This window comes from Eublepharis macularius, chromosome 5 (genome assembly GCF_028583425.1).
Source record: "Eublepharis macularius isolate TG4126 chromosome 5, MPM_Emac_v1.0, whole genome shotgun sequence".
NCBI classification, from domain to species: domain Eukaryota; kingdom Metazoa; phylum Chordata; class Lepidosauria; order Squamata; family Eublepharidae; genus Eublepharis; species Eublepharis macularius.
Window position 1 is genome coordinate 105070952 of NC_072794.1, and position 17657 is coordinate 105088608.

The following is a 17657-nucleotide window of genomic DNA, read 5'->3' on the forward strand; positions in this document are numbered from 1 at the left end:
TTGGCACCAGTATTGAAATTGCTAGGGCACAACAAGTCCTCTGAAATGTTTAAATCAGGCCGTCTTCCACCTTCGTTCTTGTGCTGCTATATTACCAGAAAAGTACAAATTTCAATTGCAGAAAGATAATACTGGTTTGATGGCAGAAGACAAGTCAAGAGAATCTTAAGGCAGGCCATCAGTGCTAGGAGATTTCACCTATTTATAGGAATCAACATAACTTTGATCTGAATGTGAGCCAGAACATAGGGGTGGTTCACACATTCTTGTATATCATTTGAAAACTCAGCACGTTGATTCACAAGTGAACATCAGTCGGGAAGGGAATTATCGGTTTTCTTAAATAGCAGGAGTACTGTCATTATTCCAGAAAGTTGCTCTGGAAATATTGGAACAATACTCCCAATATTTCCCTTCTCAATTTTCCCTTTAAAAAGATAATTTTACAAATGACCCCTCCCTCCAGAAGCAGCAAGAGTAGGGTGGGAGAGAGAGGAATGGAATGAATGAATGGTTCTTAACCATTCCATGATACATTTACCTTTTAAACTTTAAAGGGCCGTTATTTTCATGAGGAAGACCTGGCCTCCAAACTCTGAAGGCCGAGTATATCTCCATTAAAAATAATGTCCATTTAAAATGTAAAAGGCAGATGTGCTGCTGATCTGGGGGTGCTCAAAATAATTGATGGTAGAACTTACCTCAGGATTTAGAGGCTATGTCTACCGTCCATTAAAAACAATGGCCTTTTGAACTTTAAAGGGGCATTTTCTTTAATGGCTGGGGCAAGACCTAATTAGGCTGCAGGCTTCCCCCTCGTAGGATGGAGGAGTGATGACGGAGGAGGGAGAGCCAACGCAGCCACTGAAAGTAATGCTTTTTTAAAGTTTGAAAGGCCAGTATTTTAGGGGCCATTATTCTCACTGATGAGGCACACCCAGCCCCTCTGCAGGTTTCTCCTCTCCTTAGCAGACAGCAGGAGTAGCAAAGGAGAAGGGAGAGCCACCCCAGCTGCTGAAAGTGAAACCCCTTTAACATTTAATGGATGGTAGACCTGGCAACCTGAGTCTTGCTCTACTGCCCATTATTTAGAGCACCCTCAGCTGTTCAGGTGCACCTGCCCTTTAAACTTTAAAGGGCCATTATTTTCAAAAAAGGAGGAGAGGTCTTCTCATTGAAAATAATGGCCCTTTAGTTTAAAGGGCTGTTATGCTGCAGACCAGCTGTAAACAGTGAAAGGCTCCCCAACCCGATTCCAAATATTTCTGATATTGGAACAAAAATCATCAGAAATGGGAAATACTGAGAAAGCCTTTAACAGTATCAGGATCCAGTCCAGAAAATATCAGACATTGTATCAGGTTGAAAATATTGGCTTACTCACACCTGCCTGTATGTACAAGAGCAAGATTCAGGTTCAGTAGCACCTTAAAGACCAACTAGATTTCCAGGGTATGAGCTTTTGAGAGTCAGAACTCTCTTCATGAGATACCTGACAAAGGGAGCTCTGACTCTCAAAAGCTCATACCCTGGAAATCTAGTTGGTCTTTAAGGTGCTACTGGACCTGAATCTTTCTTTTCTACTACAGGCCAACATAGCTACCCTCCTGTAACTCCCTATATATATATGCATCTGTTTGTAAGATCCAACACGTGCTCAGTTTACACACCTGTAAGACCACCACCGATAACATTTGTCTTGTGCTCTTGTTGCATGCAGAAGAAATTCTTGGGAGGGCATTCTTTAGTGAATATTTTGATGGGACATAGAGAAGACAAATAGGTAGAGACTAACCTAGTCTAATATTTTTCAGTCATGCTTATCAATGAGAAGTGGGCCTAAATTCTGTAGGGTGGAAGTGCATAAGCTGTAGTGCTGGTATAATATGTTCTCAGTGATCAGATTGTACAGCTAACATAAGGTCCTGGATATCTGCTGATAATGGCTGGTTTTCTGATGGCTGAAATGCCTTTAAGGTGCTGTGGAGGCAAGTTAACCGCTCTCCATATTCTCCAATGCAGTGCAGTAGCTTTGTGTGATGTTGCTTCAGTTCATCTATTGATGTTGCCTGTTGTGGAAGTGGTAACACCTCCTGCTTGGCTAATGCTATGTCCATGTCTACTTGTTCCTCTTAGGATAATACAGCAAACATTTCCTAAGGAAAAGAATAAAAATGTAATTGGCAGAAATAGTTGAAATTAGACTTGAAGGGAGGAATTTAATAGAAGAGTTGGTGTTCAGGAGACTGAAATAGATAATCTGTTGAACTATTTTCATCCTATAGTTTTGGCTGGGGCAAAGTCTTTGGCCCTGTTAGCCGTGCCATAATTCCAACTATGTTTGACATTGCTGGAGAGACAGGTATTGGTAATATTTACATGTATACAAAATATCTTTTCTTTAAACTTTGATTATTTGTTTTAAACTTTGTAATATTTGTTTGACAGTCCACAAATTTGGACTGGTCTTGATCATTTTCCATTGTTCATGGTTTCCCTCAGTTCCTCCTCTCTTATGAGTTATCTGGCATAGTCAGAGGGCTGTGGCAGGGCAGGGGCAGTCAGGTTTTCACTTTGTGCCTAATTTTACAGGGAAAAGAAGAAAGAATCTTTCTTGCTGCTTCCAGGTGCTGCAAAACCTGGTGCAGAGTGAGAAACCAGTCCCTCTCCAAGGCCTCTGTATATGCCAAAGGACTCAGGGGAGAGAACCTTTTCCACTTGACAGGGAGAAAGAGAAACCACCCTTCCTCCAATGTAAGGAGAACTCAGAGTGAGGAGGGGGTCTCTCAGGCTGTGCTGGGATCACCAGGAAGACATACTATCATGTTCGTAGAATGCCATAAGAAAACAGGGACAACCTCACTTCTGTGATCTGCTCCTTCTCCAACACTGAACATAGCTGCTTTTGTTTTAACATCAGCTACAATCCACTTCCCTTGCCACTAAAACATGTCAGTCAGTGAGAAATCTGCTAGCAGAATATGATTTCTCTTACCAACATGCTTTCCAGGATTATTCCATATTCATTGTGTCAGAGATCACAGTGCAGTTGTTATGAAAGGTTATCTGTGTAAATCTAATTGAAATGAATGTCAGCCTTACTAGAGCACCGCTGTGGCTTACATTCATTTCATAGGTGCTTGCACAGGCAAACTGCCTCCAAGAGGACAGTGCTGTGCCCAAACCCAGTTTGTGGAAATGTAGGGTTGTTTTTTAAAAAAAGTGTATGTCTGTGTTTCACTGTTTCATTTCTTCCTTCCTTCCCTATATGTTACATGGTTATCCTCCAAGGAGCTCTGGGCATCTTTTCTCCTTTCCTCTTACTTAATCCTCACAATTGTCCAATGAAATGGGTGAGGCTGAGTGACAGTTGCTGGGGCAAGATCACTCACTGCTTTCCATGACTTGAACAAGCGTTTATACCTTGGGTCTCTTTAGTCTTCATCTGACATGCCTGAATGGCTCACCCTCTTAACATTTTCTTTGGCCTTTCCTTGTCGTGTTTTATTCTGATGTTGTTCTTAACATGTGTCATGAAACACACTCTTTCTCCTCTTGAGATTGACAGCAACTCTTTTAATCTTTTTTTAAAATAAGCAACAGGAAGAAATATGATACAGTTGAGTTTAATTGTTTAAAACCCAAGGGTGGACCGGTATGGGTGAGCAAAGCATCTGAGATTATGCTTTGGCAAAAACAAATGTACACAAACATCCCCAACAGGAAGGGAGTGAAGTCCCTAGGGGACTGAGTGCTGTATAAATATGTAGGAGTGCAGTTGGTATTTAAAGCAGAACATTTTAAAAAGAAAAAAAAACACTTGCTACTTGAGGAGGCATGGTGGGACAATGGCTGTGGTGAGGGACCAGGTGAAATTTAGTAGCACTATTCAGGAAAAAAATAATGGGAGCAAATGACTAATCAGATCACTAATCAGAATATGTTTTGAGGGCACTGGATACAACATCCTTGCTGAAGCTAAATACGTCAATGTCTAGATAAGAGACCTCCTAAGGATCCTCTGTATGTTGCCTTAGGTTCCATAATGGAAGAAAAGCAGGATATAAAAGAAATGCATAAATAATCAGGAACGAGATTTAAGCTTTGGACTTCATAGTACATTCAGGACATTATCACCTGAACTGGTTTAGGCATATCCATTATTCTGACAGTCTGTTTGGAATGAGGTTGTTGGTGATATGTAAACTCAAATCCATGGATCTGAACTAAATTTGTTATGAATCAGTTGCTTGTGTTATAATAGCCATTTTTTTTACAGATGCCCTGTAATCCATAAACGGTGCAAGAAAATATTTTGAATAGCTTCTTTCTGTTTTAGTTTATCTGTTCACACCATACAATCTAATTTCTGAAAAGTCTGATAAAGTTTATTATACTTTTTGAAGACTGCTTACCTGAGAATTAAGGGTATATCCTTAAAATGGTTTTGAAGAGTGACAGATATATATTCAGTTCATGTCACATGTAATTACACACATATCTCATACTTCATCACATTCTGGACTACTGCTTGTTCTCAGTGCAGGTGTATGTGCTGTCAGTGTTAGTGTAGTGTAGAACAAGAAACGTGTTCTGTGTGCTCACAAAAAATACTGCCTTTTTTGACGTCCCAACTGAAGAAGGAAGCTTTGACTCTCAAAAGCTTATATCCTGAAAATCTTGTTGGTCTCTAAAGTGCCACTGGACCCCAGTCCTGCTGTTCTACTGCAGAACCATGCAGCTACTTACCTAAAACCACTTTGCCCAGTTTATCATATTCCTTATGTAGTGCACAAGAGGAAAATAAGAGCACCAGAAATTTGCTGTTGATTTCCTTGAATTAGTATTTGCATTGTGAAATGGATGTTGCCATGCTTTTTTAGTTGAAACAGCAATGAGTTTACGTTATAGTCTGCAGTTCTGAGTGTGATTTAAAAGTAACTGTAGTGTTCCTGAGATGAATTTTTGAAGTCACCTTTTGCACACATACATATAATGGCTTATTGTTTTAAAACAAGTGCTGTAAGGGAGAAAGTGGAATACTGTATACATTTTTAAAGCAGCTCAGTACATTATTATCCCTGTTACCTCACTGGCATTGAATGAAATTGATGGGCTGTAGATTCAGAATGGACCAAAGGATGTATGACTTCACTCAAAGAGTGATTGGCTTGTGGAATTTGCTGCTGGTGATGGCCACTAATTTAGCTGACTCTGCTGTAGACAGATTTATGGAGGACAGGTCCATCAGTGGCTATTGGCCTTGCAGTATAATGCTATGCAGTCACTCCAGTCTACCTGTTTAAATCAATAGGCTTAGACTGGAGTAACTCTTCATACGATCCAGAGCCTTTCCCTATTTTTCCCACTGGCAATGATATCCAGAGGATTGCTGAGGAGAATTTCTTCGTCACTGGACAGCAGTTGGTAATGATAAAAGCAAGAGGACTAGCCTGGAACCAGAAGATAGTTGTTGTAAGGCACTTCTTGACTGTAACTGTGTCCAGTCATTGGGGACAAGAATTTCATGCATTTTGTTAATTCTTAAATGCATTCTTTGAACACAACAATTTGTTTGAGATGGCCTTGTTAGGTACATAATAAAATTGTGATCTTCTGTTTCTGTTAATTAATGTCTAACGATCTTTTAAGTGCAGTGCACACAGCGAGACTCATTGTCATGTCCATTCTTCTCAATAGCAATGACCAATGGCTTCAGGAAACATATAGAGAGTGGATCTGACTCAGAGTGCAGTTCTGGCCTTGGCAGTGGTCTCCCGAGTGATGTTTTGAGGTAAGCTCTCTTTTTAAAGGTCTTGCTTAGAATAAATATTTATCCCCCTTAGTCCTTTTCCCCTCTGCAAATAGATGATAGCAGGGCTTTCTTGGCATAGTCAGCGCTCTAGTGAACATGCCCGTTAGCAGCATGATCTTGTGTCAGCTGCATGTATTGTGTCAGGTTTGCAGATGGAGAAGGGAGTGGTTTCTCCCAGGCATCTGTTCTGTGTGGTGGTGGAGAGTGCCCTCAAGTCATAGTTGACTTATGGCAACTCCTGGTGGGGTTTTCAAGGCAAGGCACTATCAGAGGTGGTTTGCCATAGCCTGCCTTTGCAACCCTGGTCTTCCTTGGAGGTCTCCCATCAGGTACTAACCAAGGCCTACCCTGCTTAGCTTCTGAGATCTGACGAGATCAGGCTCACCAGGGCTATCCAGGGCAGGGCTATTCTGCGTAATGTGTACCAAATAAATTATAACATTGATGCCTACATTGCATTTGTATCCTGGACATCTTTGTTTTCTGTGACTTCTATCAACCTGTATTTTTCTTTCAGTTCTTCAAATAATCCATCTTCTGACCCATGGTAACAAGAGCACTGAAAGAAAGCCTCAGACCTATTTCTCTTTTTAAAACTAGTCTTTCATTAAAACATGATCCCTATTCCCTACTACTAGCCTGCCAGCCTGAGTAAAAATCCATGCCAGTTTCCTTGTCTTCTAACATGACAGAAATGCTTGGCACTTTATCAGTCCACATAGAAACACAATTGCCCTGAACTGTTTTTTTCCAACCCTTCCCACCTTGCCTCCAGATAGCGTTACATCAACTTGTTTCTTTCCCTCCTTTGCAGTTCTAAGAAGCTGCGTGTTTCCACCACCAACAACCCACTTATTAGACTACCTGTGACATATAGCACCCTGATCTGGATAGCCCAAGTGAGCCTGATCTTGTCAGATCTCAGAAGCTAAGCAGGGTTAGCCTTGGTCAATAATTAGATGGGAGACCTCCAACGAAGATCAGGGTTGGAGAGGTAGGCAATGGCAAACCACCTCTGTTAGTCTCTTGCCATGAAAGCCCCACCAGGGGTCGCCATAAGTCAGCTATGACTTGAGAGCACTCTCCACCATGACATGTAGCAATTATTTTTAAGAGCTTGTTGTCATTTATATGGCTTTAGCTGCCGCTCTTGCCTCCCACGAGACATGGTGTTTGTAACAGAATGATGCTAACATCCCTTCCCAGACCCAGAGGAATCACAGACTTAAGCTTGTTCTTATGTTACGGTAGCATTGTAACCCCCACCTCCAAAAAACAAATGCACTTCCATGGCCGAGCTCCATATTATCCTCCACTCCATGGCACAACCTGGACTGAACTCAGCTACATGTTGGAGATAAGGCTTAACCTGATCTCCTTTCTCTTCATATTTCTTTATCATAGTGGTCTGATTCCTCACAAACGTAGCCGAGGAAAGCCTGCTCTTGCACGGGTCCCATTCTTGGATGGTATAAATGGAGATTTGGAATACAATAGCTCAGGTGAGAAGACAACAGTGTAAGTGACGCTCAAGGCAGAGAGGTGGGACTCTGTCTTTTATGGGTGCTCTTTTTCTGTTGGCTGTGCCAGAGGAGATTAGGCTATAAATCCTAAGCAACTTGTTTTTGATCAGGCATGGGTAGGGATCCAGCTGTAAGCAGAATGCCTGTCACAAAGACATATCTGCAGACTGTGTCCAGGTTTCTGCATACTCTGAGGACTGAACTGGGAGGTAGAATTTTCCACTTGTTTATCTTCCCCTCAAAATTGCTTGTAAATCGCTATTTTGTTCACTGTTTAAGTTAACATTCAAAGCAGAAGTGATATGTTGGATAGAACATTCCTCACCCTCATGCTTATAATGCTGGCCTCAAGCCATAGATTTGCATTTCCTTTTGAAGAAGGTCCTAAATCAGTTTCTATTGAAACTTCTTAGGTAGAAATCTACTGATGTCCTTTGAGGAGCAAACTGAACTAGAACCACTGGAGCTTGTGTGGGCAAAGTGTCGTGGCTACCCTTCTTACCCTGCATTGGTATGTACACTTCATTTGCACGGTACCTTCTTTCTACAGATGACATGCTGATGGCCTAGTGCAGTGATGGCGAATCTTTTTGAGCCCGAGTGCCCAAACTGCAACACAAAACTAACTTATTTATTTCAAAGTGCCAGCACTGCAATTAAACCTGAATACTGAGGTTTTAGTTAAGAAAAAACAACTCATACAGTTGTCCCAACTAATTAACATCTCTCTCTCTCTCTCTCTCTCTCTCTCGCTGTCTCGCTGTCTCGCACTCAGGATCCATGAATGAAAGTAAAGCAAGTTAAATCAAAGCAGTTTGCCCTTCTTTAGACCAGCAGCCCTGCTTGCAAGCACTCTCTCTCCCCCTCTCTCTCCCTCCCTCTTCCCCTCACTCAAGAGCCGCGACAAAGTAAAGCAAGTTAAATCAAAGCAGTTTGCCCTTCTTTAGACCAGCAGCCCTACTTGCATGCTCTCTCTCTCTCTCTCTCTCTCTCTCTCTCTCTCTCTCACTCACTCAAGAGCCACGTCTGAAAGTAAAGCAAGTTAAATCAAAGCAGTTTGCCCTTCTTTAGACCAGCAGCCCTGCTTGCATGCACTCTCTCTCTCCCGTCGCTCAAGAGCCACGACTGAAAGTAAAGCAAGTTAAATCAAAGCAGCTTACTCTTCTTTAGAAAGCCAGCCCCAGCAGCCTGGCTGCCGCCTCCGCTTCCTGCTGCTAAAGAGACGGGCAACAGGGAGGCAGCCTTGAGGAAAAGGAATCACGTGGGCAGGGCCAAAACCCATGTGATCTCTGCTCAGAGCTACTGGAATGCCATTCCAGGCATTCCCCCTCCAAATGAGCCCTGGACCTAGCGATCGGCGACTTGGCTCGCGTGCCCACAGAGAGGGCTCTGCGTGCCAGCTGTGGCACGCTTGCCATAGGTTCGCCATCACTGGCCTAGTGTCTATTGCTTAGGTTTCAATTCAGTTAATTGGGGAAAAGAAGACATTCTCTGAAGAAATTGTGCTTAACATACCCCTCCAGGACAGCTGGTCAGCTGATGTGTGAAACAGGATGCTGGTCTAGATGGAACACTAGTCTGATCTAGCAGGGCTCTTCATAAGGTCTTAAAGCACCCATTAAGAGTCTTTCTTAGGACATAGATCCAGAGGAGTTAGCCATGTTAGTCTGTAGTAGCAAAATCAAAAAGAGTCCAGTAGTCTTAGGACATCTAGTGAGTCTGTGAGAAATGCAAACTAAAATGAAGTAAAGAAAGTTAAAATAATGAGGGTCCAGAATGAAATGGAGAAATAGGTGACATTATACATATCTGACCTAACCAATGCATGAAAATATTGCAAGGTTTTACATAATCACGACTGGATCTGTTGTGCTGGGAAGAAATAATATAAAGGCAAAGTCTCTGGCTGGGATCCAGACTAAATTTCCATTAGCAGAATAGAACTATCTTGCTTCTCTCCTCCCACTGTAGTCCACTGATCTCCACAAACTGCTGCTCCTAGGAGATAGAGGATTCTGAGCAACAACACTGGAGGTGTGTGGTTTGCATTGGGATGGGGGAATTGGTGGAAATGGCCAATATAGTCTGGATTCAACCATATAAGTGGTCTGCATTGCCATCTTTGATTTTAAAAGCAGCATATCGGGTCAGCAGCAGATCTGTACAAGTGGCCATTGGAAATACAATAGACTGCTCTGGCTATCTTATTTTCTTATGATTCCCAAAGAGAATCATAGGAGTGTCAGGGCTTGCATCTTTCAATCAGTAATGGACCCCTTAGATATATCATTCAACTTGTGTCTCTGATTATCTCAATATGTGTAGTGTTTCACCATAATGAGAAAGTTGGGAGATCTAACAACATGGCTAGATCAATAACACAGTTAATATACAGCGTAATCAAACAGGTTAACCCATTTCACAGAAGGAGAGTGGGAGTGGGGAGAAAGATTGAATAAAACTGTCAGTTCAATATCAGATGCCTGGGAGAATAAAAACAATTTGATGTGGTGACTGAAACTAAGAAAATTACGTGCTGGGCAGAGATCTAAAAGGAGGGAGTTCTGTAAATGGGGAGCCTTGCAGAAAAGTTCCTATCTCTAGTAGGCACCAACCATACATTCAAAAATAGGAAGGGGGGAAGGACCTCAGCAAGTGACCTTAGTTGTCAGGCCAGGTCATATGGAGATAAGTACTTTGGTCTGAGACTGATTTAAAGATAATAGCCAGCTCTGTTATCTACACCCAGTTAATACGGAAGAAATAATTTTAACCTGTGAGTAATCCAGCAGCTGCATACTGTACCAGTTGAAGCTGCCAAAGTGTCAGAGGCAGCCCCACATATAGCACAGTGCAAGAGCCCTTTCTAAATGTATTCAGAAGGTGAATGACTGTGGGCAGTTCCTGTCAATCAAAGGAACGGCTACATCCATAGCTAGGCAGTTATAGAGAACTGAGCCTCCATCTGAAGACATGGATCTAAGGGTCAAAACAGATGTAATACTGGAAGTTCCATGGAAGAACTAAAATAAAATCCATGTATTACATTGTTGTATTGTCTTAGTAAATGATCCGTCAGTGCTTTCATTAACTTTCATAGGTATGAGGCTATTTTTTATGAGTATTCTTCATGCTTCCTTATGCAACAGTAAATGAGATTGAATCCTAAGTCGTCTTCTATGTGTGGAAGGAGATGTGTGGTGGGGGTAGGAGCAATTTTTACCTGTTCCCTCCTTCCACTGCAGAACCCTTGTTGTAGTGCATGCTGTTCCTGAGGGTCCACCAGCCTCAAGGATCTGTATTTTGGAGAGCACATCAGGCTGCAGTGGGAATGGTGAGACACAAAGATCCATTCCAAATGGAGTGCCACTTACAGTCCAACACAGAGTCATCGGCAATGCAATCCTGTGGAGAGTTACTCCAGTTTTAGTCCAGTGAAATCAATGCACTTAAGACTGGAGCTTCTCTGCATAGGTTTGCATTGTAAGTATTTTAAGTGTTTCTACTGCCAAAATAGCAAATTATTAGATTTGTGATTTGGGTCTATCAACCGAACTACTCATGAAATATGTTTCAGTACATTACTTTTGTGTCTCCCTATGGCTTAGCTGTTTTGTTTATATTCACTTTATTGCATGAGCATTGGATGATATAAATGATGTAAGTACTGTTACGTGTGGTGAAATCCTTCACTGTATGCTTTCTTCTATTAAATAGATTATAAAAATACAGCTCCCTGGTGGTATGTTTGCTGTATGCTCAGCATCTGCATGGGGAGTAGACTTGTAGAAAAGACTTTGGAAGCACTTGATGAATGGAGTTTTTTCAAGGATATTTGTCAGTTCAGATTAGTAGTTCCTTGAGCGCATCAGTTACTAAGGCCAGTGTCAATAAATGCTTCTTTTTGAATGAAAACAAATATGTTCAAGAGTCAATTTAACTGTGTGTCTCTTAATAAACATTGGCCTTTAGCAGATGGTTCCTATAGAGTTTTGTTCCTTATTGTTGTAATTTACAGCCTGGATCCTTCTTAATGCTTGCTTGGTGGTGCTGAGGCTCACAGATCCTTTCTTCCTCCCCCTAGTTAGCCGTAAAAGCTGGTGCTGGAGATCAGGGTAGTGGGGCTGGTGGGGGCTGCATTGTCTCATACAAGAGTTCCTGCCTATTTTTTTTTTGTATAAAGTTGACATGTTCTATGCCACCCATTCTTTACTAAGACATTTAGGTAATTTCTTTCAAATAATCATAGGAAGCAATCCTAAGCAAATGCAAGTCCCATTTTATTTTTGAGGCTTGCTCCCAGGAATGTGTTCTTAGGATTGCAACCACAAAGTAGCTTAACTGTGTTACAGTTACTAGAGTTTATCCTTCCGTGTTTGGAAATGTGGAAGCTAGTAGCTTGTCAAGTAATAAATACCATCTCATATACATTGCCTCTTTTTTAAAAATGATGAGTAGCATACCTGTTTTGTGGAGAAAAGGTTGTGGTCCATTACATCTGCTTAAATTATTTATCATGCTCCAAAACTGACACTGGTTTGGCAGTATTTGATCTACTAAAAATAAATTGAGAGGAAAAGCCACGAATCAGTAACTTGTACTTGAATAAAATTGTTTAGCATGAAATAAAATTGGGTAAGCTAGCTAGTACTATTCCTGTGCTTGAAGGTGTGGTGGAGTCACTTGAATAAAATACTAGTTCACATTAATTTCTGATTTGACAAAAATAACACACAAATCTCTCTTCACTTGACCTTTTGTAAGAGTAGTTCAGTGCTGAAAAATAGAGAAAAGTATATCGGATTTTCTTTTGAAAAGGTGTGGGTTTGGAAGAGGCAACTGGGGTGGGGAGCCTCATAGTGAATATCTTTGCCTTGTATAAAAGGATATTAGTCATCTTCCTTACGTGTTACTTTAAATGACTAACTTGGACCAATGGAAATGTAGAGTACAAATAAGCTATGATCACTGCACAGTTGTTCAAAGCTTTTTACTAAAGCTTTTTGCTTAAAAGCCTTCTAGTCATAACACCTCTGGGCTCTGCCCTGCTGCACATATTAAATAATTAGTAATGTTTTGCTTTTCTCCCACTAACAGATTTCTTTTCACAGATCTCTTGGCTCTGTACTACAAGCGTAAATGCTTGGGTGCTCTGTGTAAATGCTCTGACATGTTCATTTAATTGCAGTTTAAATCAAGAAGTCCCATTTCATAGATTAAATGCTTAACTCCCCCCCACCCCTGCCCCAGTGTCCTAAGGCACTACAAAATAGGGCTGAATTTTTAAGCTCTGTGGTTAGTTATGAGTTTCCAGAATCTTACTGCTATTACTTGTTTGTATTTACAGATAATTGATCCTGAAATGCCTCGAGAGGGTCTCCTTCACAATGGAGTCCCAATCCCTGTTCCCCCCCTAGAGGTATTGAAGCTAGGGGAGCAGAAACAGGCAGAAACTGGAGAAAAGCTTTTCCTTGTCCTTTTCTTTGATAACAAGAGGACATGGTGAGTGAATGTGAATAGAAGAAGTGGAAACATTTCTTATCCTATAGAGTGTCAGGAAGTTATTTTGATTAACTTACTGTTAAAAATATAGGCTTGAATCCTGCCTAGAATTTCTACAGATGCAAGAGGAAGGCGATTTTTGATAATTCTCCACTCCCACAGGATACCTCTGATTCCCCTTCCTCCAACTATTTATGAGGATTTCCAGTCCCCAGAAGCAGCACGAGGGGTGTTTGGGGCTTCCACAGGAGGCAGGATTGGCAAATTTTCCCCCTCCCTTAGATGTATGGAAATCCTTGTTGAGATCCAAGCTATAAAGCAGCACAAAAGAATGGGGGGAAATGCTAGAGAATGTAGCTACCCGGCAAACCTTCCATCCTTAAATAAATAAGTGCTTGATGAAAAGGTCTGTTTGTAGCAACCTGAGGCAAAACCATTGTACAACTTCTTTCTTTGGAGAGTTTGCATGTCACAATTCTGTTCAACAGAATTGCTGATCTTTCTCAAGAGCTTCCTTTCCAGTTAAACTAAATAATGCAAATGTGTATGAATTCTGAACACTTAATGTCTGTGCAGTTTTGGAGAGTAGCATCACAACATCATTTCTTGTCGTTTCTTAGCCATGGAAACAGTGGAATGTGGAGGATGTCCTTGGAGGCATAGGGAAAGCAAAAAGCAGATAAACCACTATCCGTGACTTAAGTCTCATAGCTGCACAGACTGTTTTAACTGTGGTTTATAGCAATGTCTAAATTCAGTTTTAGGCTGAGGGTCATGGAAAACGTATTCCCTATACTCTCAGTAAATAATTTGTGACTTGATGTTTGTTTTTAAATTGTAGGCAGTGGCTTCCACGGGACAAAGTTCTTCCCCTTGGAGTAGATGACACTGTGGATAAACTAAAAATGATGGAGGGACGAAAAACCAGCATCCGCAAATCTGTCCAGGTGGCTTATGATCGGGCCATGATCCATATGAGTCGAGTCCGGGGAGATCATCCTTTTGTCACACCAAATTATCTGTAGGGGCTGAAAGAACCTGCTCTGCCCTTCCTTTTTACCCCAGGAATAATGTCTGCATCTATAGAGGCAGTGGTGGGTGTGCACTGATTAATAGGATCAGTAGGATTCTTCCGTGCTGTGGGGTTTTGGGTTTTTTTTGATGTTCAGAGGAGTGATGCAATATTCCTAGCTGTAGGGAAAACTCCTGTAAAGTCCTTGATATGTGCCAAAAGTCTGTCTGGTTTCTTTCTGAATACGTCTCAATGAAGAGAGCCAGCAGAAGGAGGTAGTGGTCTGACCAGCAAGAGGGTCAGGAGTATCTGCACTGTAATGCCTTGGCCCTGGAAGAAACTTAGATCAGGTTATATGGCAGGAGAAAGCTGAACTCATTTGCTGGTTGGAACTGAAGCCCCCCCAAGTCTCTTGAGTTTTCAATCTTCAGCTAGTCCTGAAGGATTTTCGGGAGCCTGCCAGCGATATAAATAGCCCCAATATAGAAGACTCTTGTGTGCCAAATTTACAGTAATATCTACCATACTTTTCCCATGTCATTTTTTAAAGCTCTGATTTGCCTCTCTGTGTCTATACATTTACAGCCTAGTTTTTCAAATCTAATTCCTAAGTTTAAATGCGTTATATTTTTTTCATGTTCAGTCAAACCAACAGAAAACGTTATGGTGAGTTTTCCTCTTTCCATCATGCACACTTACATGTCAGAGCTTTAAATATGAAGAAGAAATCTCTATTTAAAATGTTTTGTATGATTAAGTTTATGAAGTAGGGTTTTTTTACATTTCAGTTCAATAATTCAGGAGCTTCACCTTCTGATGAATACATTATTAAAACTGGGCAGAACAGTGTTTTAAGCATCTACTTTGCCGCAACAGTTTTGTTAGATAGATAGGAGTTGAGGAAAACATAACTTGTATCCATAGCCTCCGTGTGAAGGTGCTGCTTACAGAATGAGTGGTGGCTGCCCCATTTCCATCACCATCACCCTGATCCATAAATTGTGATGGTTGCTGGATACAGGATCAGCCTCTTGCCCATGTAGAGAAGATAATACATGAATACAAAACTATTTCCGTTGCCCATTGATGAATTGGGGGCTGCTGTGCACCTCAGTGCATGTGCAGAACTTACTCCAGATCTGAATGATGCAATCCCTGCTTGCATTGAGTGCCATATGTATACTGAATTGTGCAGCTTTGGATAGGGGCATTCATGTCAAATCACATTTCCTCTACCCTGTAAATCTTCCCTTTCTTATTTTGTGTTAAATCAGGATGTTATCACTCTTCTTACTTACCTGAACATACTGAAGTTTCATACTTCACTTTTCCTTAAGCGCTTCACTCTCCACTTTTCTGCTGTGTGAGCCCCCATTATTGAGATCCATTTAAAACAGAGCACGGCTGCTCAGAGAATACTATTTTTTACATTGCATGTGCTGGAAAAACAGGGAGTGCAGAAGTCTGCAAGTTGACAAAGTGTTTCATGTCTGAATTCTGGTGTACCTTAGATTTTTTTCTTTTGTTTTTAAGCATTATGAACCAAAGGTGCAGAGCAAGATTGTAATTTGAATAAATCAATGTTTTTCTTTTCAATTCAGTTTTTTATTATTTTATTTTTTCATACTAAAAAGATTGTGGAACAAAAGATTAATAATATGGGGGGATCACTGCCATTTCTACGTGGTCTGCTTTTTGTAGAAGTACCACATCTTATATATTGGGATACATCTTATATACAACCACACTTTATGGAAAATATCTGTAACATATAAAGGAGGTGAAAAGAATTTTTTTTAAGTCAGTAATGCCTAAAGAGTTTGGCTACAGAAGGAACTTATGTACATAGTTGTAAAATATAGTTCTAAATTATTCAGGCCGATTGTTACCATTCTTAAGTCCTCAGTTATGTTGCTGGATCTTTTGTATGCACACAGTGTAATTAATTTAAAGCGACATACACTTTTCCCAGGTTGTAGCTCAGCTGTGGACTTGTGACCTGTGTATAACTGTTTTAAGATCTTGCATTTGACTTTTATTTCATTTTTTAAATTGCATTTTAAGGATTTGAATTGGCTAATTATTCTGCTGTTGCTATGGGACCTAAACGTGACTTGTCAATCTGCTGTAAAGCACAGATGGCTCTATTTATTGTAGAAAGTGAGTTTATTTGCTTTCTAGAACTGTTTATATCAGATGGTATAAGAGGTAATAAAATTCTATGCTTGTAAAGGAAAAAATGCTAATTTTACCTACTATAATCTGACTGTCTGAAACTATATTTTCTCTCTGAGAAATAAATGTTCTAATGTAAAATTTTGGACTGAATTGCCTTGATCTGGGGAGATCATCTGCTTGATAATTGAAACCTAAGTTATTAACAATCTTCTGTAACCCCAGTGACTTTCATAAATCTCCTGGATTCTTGTCTGCTTGGGACAAGAAATACCTCTTGTATGTATGTTGTTGAGATTTCATGTGAGGAAGGCTGAACACTTAGGCTATTCTGAGATATTGAACTTCAGATGAAAAGCATATTACAAATTTTGTGAAATACTATCGATAAGATTCTTCCAGCTATGAGAGCATATTCACAACTCCTTTTAATTGAATAACAAACTGGCAATCAGTTTGCACGTGTTCAGTGTATCACAGTTCCACTCAAGTCAATACATATCCTCAGCATACCATGTAGATTGTGTGAACTGACCTGCAAAGCTGGGACTAGGACGTGCTTTATTTCCCTCTTCTAAAATTGAATGATTGCTAGTATTGTGATAGCTGCATTCATAAAGGAAAACCAAACTGGAAAAGAGCCATGGCAACTAATGTCTAGGCTAACCATGGCTGGGATATGGGATCCTCGCCAGGCTCACTTCACCATCACAGCAATCTACCTTCCAGGGTCAGGATCTAGACCTACATCAACTGGAAATGGGCATCAATTCCCTGTTGTTTTATCTGGAGGCCAGTATCTTACCGACATGGTCAGAACACCATCAGTCTATCATGGTGGAACATCTAGTATGATCTGCTAATGAAGCCGCAGATCAATTCACTTAGACTTTGGTTCTAGAGCTGGTGTACCTTTAGATTTTCCAACAACTAATTTCTCCTGCTTTGGGCACTAGCGGAGGATTTTATTTGCAACTCCTGAAAATACTCAGGTATCAAGATTCACAACAAGACATGTTTGGGACTCTTGAGGCACTGTGGCCAGCATGTCTGCTGTATGCATTTCCATCAATTTCAGTGTTCCCACAGGTTCTTCAAGGTACATCATATCTAGGAGCAGAAATCCTAGTGGCATCATATTGGCTAAGACATGTGAAAGGCTGAACTCCAATGAATGAGATCGTGGCACGTTTGTAGAGCACCTGCTTTTCATGCAGAAGGTCCTAGGTTCAGTCACTGGCATCTCCAGTTAAAAGGATCAGGAAGTAGGTGATGTGAAAGCTCTCTCCCTGAGACCTTGAATAGCTGCTGTCAGTCAGAGGAGACAACACTGACTTCAATAGATGATGTACTTACCACTTCAACTGGTGCCTAGGAAAATTCCAATCACAGTAAACCAGTTAGATCTCTTAGGCGCAGAAAACCTTTTGCCTTTTTTCTTTTTTGCTATATACTAACCTGGCAATTGTCCTGGTGGTCAAGGTTTAGGTAGGATCTTGGATCCTAGTGAGAATGGAACGTTTCTAGTGATGGAGCCACACAAAATCACATCTTCCCCAAACTAATTTATTAGTTTCTTTGCCTTATTCTGCTTCAGATAATTTAATTATCTGTTACATTCTGCAACGAT

General features: G+C 40.8%; 1 protein-coding gene across 5 annotated transcripts in view; it reads left to right on the plus strand.

Annotated features, from left to right (window-relative positions):
- The window catches only part of BRPF3 (bromodomain and PHD finger containing 3), a 28128-nt gene extending 12009 nt beyond the window's left edge, over positions 1 to 16119 (plus strand). For 3 of the 5 annotated variants that reach the window (XM_054981375.1, XM_054981376.1, XM_054981378.1), the window contains 5 exons: positions 5701 to 5794; positions 7220 to 7317; positions 7752 to 7849; positions 12686 to 12840; positions 13682 to 16119. In XM_054981375.1, the coding sequence (XP_054837350.1) occupies positions 5701 to 5794; positions 7220 to 7317; positions 7752 to 7849; positions 12686 to 12840; positions 13682 to 13865 (629 nt within the window). In that variant the 3' untranslated portion in view covers positions 13866 to 16119. Of the gene's footprint in view, positions 1 to 5700; positions 5795 to 7219; positions 7318 to 7751; positions 7850 to 10583; positions 10673 to 12685; positions 12841 to 13681 lie in introns of those variants that run through there. The other 2 variants (XR_008597095.1, XM_054981377.1) reach the window with 2 other exon arrangements.
- Positions 16120 to 17657: the final 1538 nt, after the last annotated feature.